Source organism: Mercurialis annua, linkage group LG4, assembly GCF_937616625.2.
Source record: "Mercurialis annua linkage group LG4, ddMerAnnu1.2, whole genome shotgun sequence".
Lineage (NCBI taxonomy): Eukaryota > Viridiplantae > Streptophyta > Magnoliopsida > Malpighiales > Euphorbiaceae > Mercurialis > Mercurialis annua.
This window is the reverse complement of record NC_065573.1, coordinates 37,374,627-37,385,456: the sequence shown is the minus strand read 5'-3', so window position 1 is coordinate 37,385,456 and position 10,830 is coordinate 37,374,627. Positions and strand designations below refer to the sequence as shown.

The window sequence follows — 10,830 nt, the reverse complement described above, 5'->3', positions numbered from 1 at the left end:
ACCAGACATTTAAGGACAGGCGGAATAACAACTACTGTAGAAGATGTCTTACATATGGTCATAACCTTAGTTCATGTCCTTTTAGAGTTCCGTGATGTGAGAATTTCTGTTTCCATTTATCATGTACTAAGGATGTTGTAATTCCATTTGTGTTCTATTAAAATTGAAAATCTGGCAGCTCATTCTATTTTGTGTTTGTTTAGTTATTTAGTTTAAATAACAAACTCTTGTAACACTTTTACTTGACCGTTTAATTGATGAAGTTATTTTTATTTAATTGTTTCATATTATTTGTGAACAAGTGTTTGATATTATTTATGATTTAATTGTTTAATAATTTGTATTGAACAAATTGCTGCCATGGCAGTTGCTCACGATCACATGCAGCCGGGTCCTGAAAGACCGGCGCTACTTTTTTTACAGCATGACCATATCTCTCAGGATGTCTGGGATGGCACGGTAACTTACGTTTGCATCTTATTTTTTGTCAACAGTTACGTTTGCAACTTAATTAAATTTTTGAACTAACTTACTGTTTATTTTTTTCAGGGATCTGACGAGGGATTTCTGTCTCGCACTAGCTGTACGACTAGAAGGAGCGCTGTTTTGCCGTTCGCTAGGTTGGACCACCGTATTCGGTCGATGATCGAGCCTACTGGATTTGCAGGCTGTTTTGCTATGCGTCACTACAGCGTCGACATGCAGCTGATCACAGCCCTTGTGGAGAGGTGGAGGCCGGAGACCCACACTTTTCACTTACCCGGCAGAGAGTGCACGGTTACACTACAGGACGTGGCCATTCAGACCGGACTACCAGTAGACGGTCATGCTGTTACAGGAGGTATTGTACATGATTGGGCTGCAGTGGCAGAGAGGGTTTTGGGGATTCCTGCGGGCAGATATCCTAAAAAGCCTGCAAATTCCACAGTCCGGACTTCTTGGATCCTAGAGAGTTTCCCCGACTTCGGTGCATTACCAGACCAGGCGACTGACGAGCTTGTCCATCGGTACACACGGGCGTATCTCTTGCTCGCTGTCACAGGATTGTGCTTCACTGACCTCGGTAGTGGAAAGACTTCGTTACGGATTCTTCCACTTTTAGAGGACTTAGCGGCAGTTCGGACCTACAGTTGGGGATCGGCGACACTGGCTTACTTATATCACGAGCTGTGCTCATGTTCGTTGCGGTCTGCGAATCGCCGCAACATGGGCGGGCCGTTGTGGATACTGCAGTTGTGGGCATTGGACCGACTTAGAGTTATTGCTCCCGCTCTTGCCGATCCCACTATTTCACCACATCTACCACTGGGCGACAGGTGTGTTTTACTGCTATTTAATATTTTTTAATTTTATTCTATTTCTTAAATATTGACGGATTAATGTGTTGTTGTTCTTGAATAACAGATGGGGAGGCCGGAGAAACGCCAGCCGTGCGGCTCGACACTCGCTGCCTGACATCCGTGTTCGGCTTGACACATCTCGCTACGAAGATGTAAGAAATTATGTATCGGTTTTATTATCTCGTATGTTAAATAGCTCATTGTGGGAATGTTTTAATACTAAATGTCTTATATTTTATACATGCAGTTTATCTGGCAGCCGTACACTGATGATATGCTGGACACTATCCCAGCGTATTGTTTAGATGGGCGCGCTTTTTGGCGGGCCACGGTTCCACTTATTTATTTTCATATTGTGGAGTGGCACCAGGCAGACAGAGTTCTGCAGCAGTTCGGACTGCAACAGGGTATTCCAGACGCCCCACTTCAGGACCACTCACTACACTCCCTTACCCTGAAGAGCAGCTCATCTTGGATCCAGACACACTCTCACTACATTCGTGTGTGGGACGACCGGCTCCGGTTTGTAATTTCAGGACAGCCCCTCCAGGACCCACCTCATTATCATTCCGAGTATATGGATTGGTTTCGGTATGTCACGCGTCGCTGGATCACACGACAGGGCGCTGAGCTCGGAGCACAGGTATTTTTTTAAATTATATGTTTTTCAATTAATTAATCAATAAATTGTGGGTTAATTTTCTACTTTTTTTAACGTATTATATCTTTATTTACAGGCCGATTTTGTGGAGCGTGTACGTAGGGATGCTCCTGTTGACACTGAGCTTCGGCGGTTCGCAGCCAGCACACAGAGAGGCACTAGAGAGGACCGCCGTGATGTTACGTCGCCCCCTATCGAGCCTTCTATACCGCCGCATCGACTACCAGTCATACCTGACGCGCCGATAGATCCGACTACACTGCGACATCGACGGCGAGAGCGGCGTCACCCCCCTGCACCACCTCAGCGTCCGACCGATCCTATGCCTCCCCCAGTGGTTTTTCATCCTTTCAGAGGGCATTACTATTACGCGGGGTCCAGCTCTGCACCGCCACCCTTTTCATCGGGTCCTCCTTCTTCTTCTGGCCAGTTTTACGGGGATTCGGCACATCACTATTTTCAGGGGTCGTGTTCATATCCAGTGCCACCAGGACCTTCTTCGCCTTTTGTTCCACCGCCGCCTGCTTATGTACCACCTACGGTGCCTCCTTTTCAGGTGCAGTGGGATCAGCCTACACAGGGTACACATAACTTTCCAGCTTCACAGGGACTTCCACAGACACCTGGGACTACAGACTTTCTGTCATATGGTAGCAGTTGGTTAGGTCTAGACAGCATGGAGGCGATGATGTTCCGCCAACAAGGAGAATTTGTTACCCCGCCACAGCAACGACGAGTACGGCCATTCCCCAGGACCAGCAGGGTGACGACGGAGCCGACGACGAGGACGCCGATTCAGGAGAGGGAGATGGTGATGGTCGCCCAGGTCGACGTTACCTCACCATCAGTACAGGCCGTCGGGCGAACCGTAACAGAAACAACTTGCGCTCGAACCTCCCGGTCACTAGCAGATATGACGATAGGACTCCTAGGTGATTTCTTTTTTGTACTTTGTACATTATTATCTGATGTAGTAATCTTTTTTAATTTGTAATTTTTAGTTTATTAAATATGTTATTGTTATGAAGTATAAATTATATTTCAATATTTGTTAATATAATTATTTTGTAGTATTTTATAAATTTATTTTTGTAGAATGTTATAAAAATTAACTAATTCAAACGTTTTAAATTTAAAAAAAATCAACAATTAAAACGTAATTTTTTTTATTTTTAAATAAATTTTTTAAATAAATTTTTTATTTATTTAATTTTTTTTAAAATGATTAGATTAAAATGATTGGGAGAATTTTTCTCCCAATCAGTGCAGTCAGGGAATTTATTCCCTGACTGCACAAAGTAAACGGCGTAACAGTTACGCGGTTTGCCACGTTGGAAAAGCAAACCGCGTAACTGTTACGCGATTTACTTTTCCTATGTGGCTCCTCCAGCGAGGAGCCACGTAGGACAGACCGCGGAACTGTTCCGCGGTTTACACAAACCGCGGAACAATTCCGCGGTCTGGAAGGCATAAAATGGGAATTACGAGTTTTTGGGTGATAATTTCGGAAATAATTAACAAAAACCAAATTTAATGGTCATTAACCCGAATTATAAAATCAAAACATTGGAAAAAATAAAAGAAAATTTTAAAAAAGGCAAAAGGTAAAAAAATAATAATCCGTAGTTTCCCTAAAAGGACATATCAACCATTAAATTTTTTTGGGTTCAAATACATCATGGTGTTTTTTTTTTGAGAGGCATCATGGTGGTTTTTAAATCGAACAAATAAACCTTCTAAAATATTAAAATCAGATTTATATAAAAAATATATATTTAAAATCAGACAAATAAATCTTTCCATTTATAGTCAAATCTATTGGAAAAAAGTCCAAAACTAACCTTCATGTTTTCACTATTTTTTAAATTAATTCTTTCAGATTTTTAATTGAACAAAACTTTGAATTAAGGACTCAATTGATATTTTTCCTTTTTTTCTTAAGAAAACCGGCCATCATCTCTGTCCGGAATAGCCGTCGGAGACACCAAACTTCGTTTGAGACGAAGCTCATCGTCTGAGCTTTCTCTCAAACGCAGATCTATGTCTGAGACGGAACTCAGACGAAGAGCTTCGTATCGGGTGTGATTTTATTGTATTCATCTCTAAATAATATAAAGTTGTCTTTTTTGTTTCATGAAAATGGGCTAGATCGAATCAGTCCAAACCTCTTATAAGCTTTGAAGTAAACTTGGACTTGATTCTCTTAAAATGATTTGGCAAACTTCAAATTACTCCAAACCCAGCCCAATCTGCCCCATTTACGGTCCAAACCACACCCATATTGAAAGTAAAATGACTTATCTTTCGAACAAAAGATCAATTAACAACTTGTCATCAAATATCAAATAAAGCAAGATTTATTTTTGCTGTTTTTATTACAAACAGACTTAAAATTTATATTTTCGTATCAAAAAATTCCTTCCCGACTTTCACTAAGCAAGTGAACCACACTCTCCGTAATAAAATGAACAAAGGTTTAAAAGACCTATAATATTTTATTTATCTCTTAAATTAATTCTTGCTAATTTTCAATTTTGTTTTTATAATTTAATAATCATTTTAATTTGGATTATTAGCAAAACAAATTCTAACGTTTCATCTTTTAACGATTTAAGCCTAACGTTTAAAACGTTTCAAAACAAATGCTAATCTTTCCATTTTTTTAAGATTTGTTTTGTCAATGACCCTTTAATCTTTGGATTTCAAATGTTAAGATTTAGTTTACTCTAATAATCAATTAACCCTAGTTACAACTTTTTTAATCTTTGGATCTCAAACATTTTTATCAAAATTTCCGTGACAACATTAATTTGATTGTTTTCTCGTTTACAGCCAATGAAAAAGTTAATAAAATTATTTGTAATTTATTTTTTGGAGTTACGTTCTTGTTACAAAAATTTAAAGGAGAATCCCTTTATATTACTAAATTATGTTTTGTTTACAATTATATTAAAAGATTATAGGTAATGAAAGGGGACAATCAAATTTAATGAAAAGCTCGAATTTAATTACTATTACTGTTTTTGATAATGTTACTTTCTTAATTTTATATTCTTCGTCTGGATTTTTTTCACTGTATTAATTAGCTAATTTATATCTTTTACTATAATTCATGCAATTGATTTAATTTGATTTTTTTTAATAATGATTGGAGCCTTAGAATGTGACTCTGTTGCATTAATTTATAATTAATTTTTTGTTTTCCGATTGATGAAATTGGGCTAGCTCGAACTCAGTCCAAACCTCATATGAACCTTGTAGTGAGCTTGGGCTTACGTCAGTAAAACATTATGGGCCGAACTTTAATTTACTCTAAACCCAGCTCAGCCTAGCCTATTTACAGTCCTAACTAATCCATATTAAAACTAAAAAAATCCATATTAAAACTAAAAAGGCTTATTTATCCTACCAATGAAATGGGCCAGCATCCGAAATAGTTGATCACATTTCATGCCTGAACTTTTAACATGAAACAATATGCACTAAACAATATAGATATTTACAATTTGACCACTTAATTTTTCTTAATTAAAAGACAAATTCTCCGGAGTTTCTCGAATTGTATAAATCAAGTAGTTCTTTTTTTTTTTGTTGCACTAGAATTAATTTCCTAAAGTTCAATTGTATTTTCTATAAAACCGAAAATATTCATAGTGGTCCAATTTGGTTGGAAGAATGTTTACATCCTAACGTTAGATAAAATTAGGTACCACCAACCAAATGCTAAAAGTTAATATGGGTACTCACTTTTTTAATGGCTATCAAAAACACCCCTGAGGTCCCAATTTTGCTACTACATTAATTTGTTCCCTTTGCAGTTTGGGAATATAACCATTTTTAATGTAGACCAAAATAGCCAAAGTACTTCAGTTTAGAAGATGAATTCAACCATATCAATTTTTTAAATAGTATCATCTTAAACAATATTATATTCTTATCATTTTCATTAATGAGTACTTAATTTATTTTTTTGGCTATTAATGACGACTAATGAAATTATACTCAATTAGTGATTCAATAATGTCTCCATATTATAATGTTAATAGTATCAATTAATGATCACTTATCAAAGCTTAATTCTCATATACAAAAGAATCTGAAACTATATACTAGAAAAGTGTATTTTTTTATCATTGGAGATGGAGAAACGCTTGTCGTAGAAATTAAACTCATAACTAGTAGAATGTCGTTACTTAATTCTTATACCATTTGAATTATAACATATTGGTTAGAAAATATATTTTAGATGAAATTCCAAAGTCCTAACTATAATAATTATATAAAATTATTTTAATAACCTATTTTTTTTATGATTGGGAGAGGGAGAAGTGCTTGTAGGTGAAATCGAACTCACGGCATAGCAGTTTGTTGTGTAGCGCTTATATTATTTGAGTTATATCTCATTGGTTTCAATAACTTATTTTATCAAAAAAGAGTAGTAAAAAGAGTAATCATAGAAAGAATGAGGTATAAAATTAATAAAATCATACCTAAATAGATAATGCGTTCATATAAAAATTTAAAACTTACAATCTCTATAATAAAAAAATAACAGTTAGATCACTCCCTCTAAAAAGTAGCAGAGCTATGCACGAGAGAAACGGGCCGTCCATCGCGATAGTTGGAGAGAAACGGGCCGTCCATCGCTACAGTTGGAGATATAAGTTTTTTAGAGAAAAAGTCGTGATTTGAGCTCCACTTTACTTCATATAAAAAAATCATGGATTATAATTTTATATTTTAAGATTTGCCTTTTATATTTTTGTTTTTGATTGAACCACTTTCTACTATACATTATGTTTTTTTTTCTCTATAATTCACAGTAATTAGCAAATATTAATTAACTAACAAACTACTAATTTCAGTGTTTCAATCTGATAAATTTATCTGCAAACCTTGTCTATATATCGATCAATTGACAGCAAGATTTTTCTTATGGAGGCCACTTAATCTTGAGTTGGCAAGATAATAGTCATCAACTTCTTGCATACAAAAGCAGAATAAAGTAGTTAATAATTAACCACATGTTACGTACAAAGTTTTGTTTGATTTTATTCATTTTAAGATAATGAGGTCAAATCAAATTCAATAAAAGGTGCAATGATTAGATTAGACTTGATTAGGAAATGGAAATTATAAAAAGAGAGGGAAAGTTGCAATATGAATGGCTCCACGCAGTGTGAAAAGAAGGAAATTTAAAAATAATGACGAGGGGGTTAATTTGATATTCCTAAAATATATTTTTATACCTATAATTATAACCATTTATAAAATGTATCTAAATTGTAATTTGAACATTTAGGTCCATTGATTTTACAAATTAAAATAAATATTTTAAATTCTCAATTTAAATTTATTTTTGGACACACTTTTTATTTAAATCAAAATTATATTTTTTAAATTAAAATTAAGAATCAAATACGTAATAACTATTCATGAGAATCGAAAATTTATAAAATAAATTTTAAAAATAATTATAGTTTAAATGATATACTTGTTTTAATTTATAAAATTGACCGAACAAAATAAAATAATTAAAATTATAAATATAAAAATTTATAGTTGATATTATATTCCTTTTGTGGAGCCCATGGTAGGTCTTTAGTTTTGCCCGTGACATTGTCCTCCTGCACCAACTTGCCACCATGCCGAATAGGCCAAGATTGGAAGTTTGTTCATCATCTCTTAAATAAATAAGGATCAAGCTTCGTCATTATTTAGTATAACAATATGCTCTACCATACTACAAATCTGGAAAAAGTTAATTAAGTTCTTAATTAGTTAAATAATATAATGCTTATAAAGATTAATTTACTTTTTGTACAACACAAACAAAACTAATCCTAATAGAATTTAAAAGGCATTTGTCGAAATATTTTAAAATCTTTTCAAATTTTAAAAAGTTTTCCAATTTGGCTAATTAGCTGAAAATCTATTTAAAATCGCTTTAATATTTTAAAAAATTAATTTATCCAAATTTTATGGTATTATCCAATCAACAACTATTTTTCTTCCAATTCTTAAAAACGGGTACGTTTAATTGATATAAGAAAATCTCAAACTTTATATTGATTGTAATCCAAAAATTCTTATGGTAACTAATTCATCATAAATAAATATACTATAACAAAAAAAATAGGAAATTGGAATTTTCTCATATTCATTTTAAATTTGAAAGGATCATGTTACGATTTCCACTGCTCATTATAGGATGAATAGTATAAATAAAAAAAAAATATAAATTTAATTAAATTAATTTATACCATTTAATTTACAATAAAAAATATAAATGAAGAATATAACCAAATCAGAACAGCGGTAGTTTGCTTACCCCACCACATCATCCAAAATAAAGTGCACATATGGGTCCAAGATTAGATCTCCTTTTTTTCTTAATATAATTCATGAATGTTCATAAATATTTTAGTTTCATATATAAATTTATAAATATATCATACTAATATATGATTTTTTTTTCTAACTTAGTGTTTTAATTTTTAGAAATATATATATCAAACAATATTTTTTAGTTATTTTAACAACTAAATTACTGAAAGATTAAAAATAAATTTAAATTTATTATTAGTCATTTTGATTTCATATAGGTAAATATACCATCTACATATATAATGTCATGATCTTTTGACACTATAATTTTATATAAATATCCACATCTTTAACTAAAGTGATAAATTTAAATTAAAAATTTATGACAATCTGATTTGTCAACTTTACAATTTACGATAAATATATTTAATCCTAAATTTAAATATATTTTTTGATACTTAATCCGTTATTTCAAACCCAAATAGTCATTCATATGAAAACAAAATAAAAAATCAATTGAGTCTATATGGAATCAAAAACTAGGCCGTCAACTATACAATTATATCATAAATCACAAATTGTCATAATTTTTAAATATATTTATTATTTTGGTAAAAAATATAAAATTATTTTGTGTTGCTTATATGATAATTGTTTTAAATAAATATGAGATTGGTTTTGTCTTTTTAACACATCGGCAATAGAAAAAATAGACAAAAAGACGTATTTGATATATTTTAAGAAAATTAGACAATAATATAGAAATTTACACACTGAAAAGTAATATTAAAAAAAAAATCAAACATCAATGATGAATTTTTGCATCTTTCAATTATTTTCATATCGACACTACCTCTCAAGACTCTATATAAACCCACACTTCCATGCACATCTTCACCACCCATCACTAATATTCTCTCTTTATTTAGCTAAGCTTTTGAGCAATGGAATCCAAAAGAACCTCATCATTTGCTCTCTTTCTTGTGCTCAACCTTCTCTTTTTTACTCTTACCAGTGCATGTGGTGGTGGCTGCCAGCCTCCTAGGCCCCGACCTAGACCCAGACCCAACCCCAGACCTAACCCCAACCCCTTTCCCAACCCCTTTCCAAACCCCAACCCCAACCCCAATCCCAACCCCAATCCCAATCCTAACCCCAACCCCAATCCCAACCCTAACCCAAACCCTAACCCTAACCCCAACCCGAACCCTTCGCCGGGAAGATGCCCAAGAGATGCACTAAAACTAGGCGTTTGTGTTAATGTTCTTGGCGCACTGCTTAATGTGACAATTGGGCAGCCTCCTGTTCAACCGTGCTGCTCTCTCCTCGAAGGTCTCGTCGATCTCGAAGCTGCTATTTGCCTTTGCACCGCTATTCGAGGGAGCGTTTTGGGTCTCAGACTCAATCTTCCAATTAGACTAAGCTTGCTTCTTAATGTCTGCAGCTTTAATACCCCACCGCAATTCCAATGCCCCTAGAAAACATGCAGATCCATATCTTTTCTTGGGTGGGTCTTCGTTTAAGTATCAAAAGTTCATTTTCCTTCTATGCTTTATGATTTATGCAGATTGTATTTTTTTTTGTCTTAGCGGGAGGATCTTTACTATAAATAAGTTAGTTCGTGTGTTTAAGTATCCTATTTTAATCGTTTCATGAATAATAAAAAGTGATTTTTTTCATGTGGGAAGTTTGATTTGCACTTCCGATATGTATATATGGATATAACCATTTGATGCAAATTTAACATTATACTATAGCTTATAGTTTAATGCCAGGGTATTCTCAGATAGATATGCAGAAGCACAAAGTATCATAATATCGCTTTCATGTACTATTCTGACTAAATCCAGTCAGAATAGGCAAACAAATTACCACTAAACAAACTATCTCCATGATTAATTTATAAATCCATGAAATTGTTATTCTAACGTTTTGTTCTAAAACCGAAAATAAGTTTTAATATAGTTAACATATTAATGCACGCAATATATATGATGATAATATAAGTAAAATTGTGTATTTTTTTCATTAAATTTGATATCGAGTTAAATTCATAGTTTATTTGATAAAGCTGAAGCATTTTATTCACATATATTAAATTACATATATAGAAAATAAAGTTAAGTTATTCCGTATTTATGCATGATTTCAAAAGGTAAAATGACATATTTAATAAAATATTATATAATTTAGTTTGTTAACTTAATAATTTTATGATAAATTAGTCTATCGCTTAAAAAAAATATTATATTTTTATGTTAAAATAAACCATTATATAATTAATACATCGTATATATAAGCATTCACTAAGCTAGTAGTATAAAATTTAAATAAACTCTTGATTTAAAAAATTTAAACTTCAAATTTATATGATTATGAACTAAATAAAACTTTTAATAAAGTTGAGTCAAATTATTTCAAAATTATTTGAAAGAATTGCAAATTATGAACTAACTTATTAGAAAAGAATTTAAAATAATTTATCGTATCCATTTCTTTTAA

General features: G+C 32.8%; 2 protein-coding genes across 2 annotated transcripts; both read left to right on the top strand.

Moving 5' to 3' along the window:
- The first annotated feature begins 360 nt into the window (after positions 1-360).
- LOC126678666 (serine/threonine-protein phosphatase 7 long form homolog) lies at positions 361-4,086 on the top strand. The gene is made up of 6 exons (XM_050373562.2): positions 361-459; positions 550-1,316; positions 1,405-1,492; positions 1,588-1,983; positions 2,078-2,933; positions 3,944-4,086. The coding sequence occupies exons 1-6, from the start codon at positions 361-363 to the stop codon at positions 4,084-4,086; spliced, it is 2,349 nt and encodes a 782-aa protein (XP_050229519.1).
- A 5,143-nt stretch (positions 4,087-9,229) lies between these two features.
- Positions 9,230-10,007, top strand: LOC126676936 (lipid transfer protein EARLI 1-like). Its single transcript, XM_050371309.2, has one exon. It carries the CDS (start codon positions 9,273-9,275, stop codon positions 9,804-9,806), a length of 534 nt encoding a protein of 177 aa, XP_050227266.1. The 5' UTR covers positions 9,230-9,272; the 3' UTR covers positions 9,807-10,007.
- The last annotated feature ends 823 nt before the right edge of the window (positions 10,008-10,830 follow it).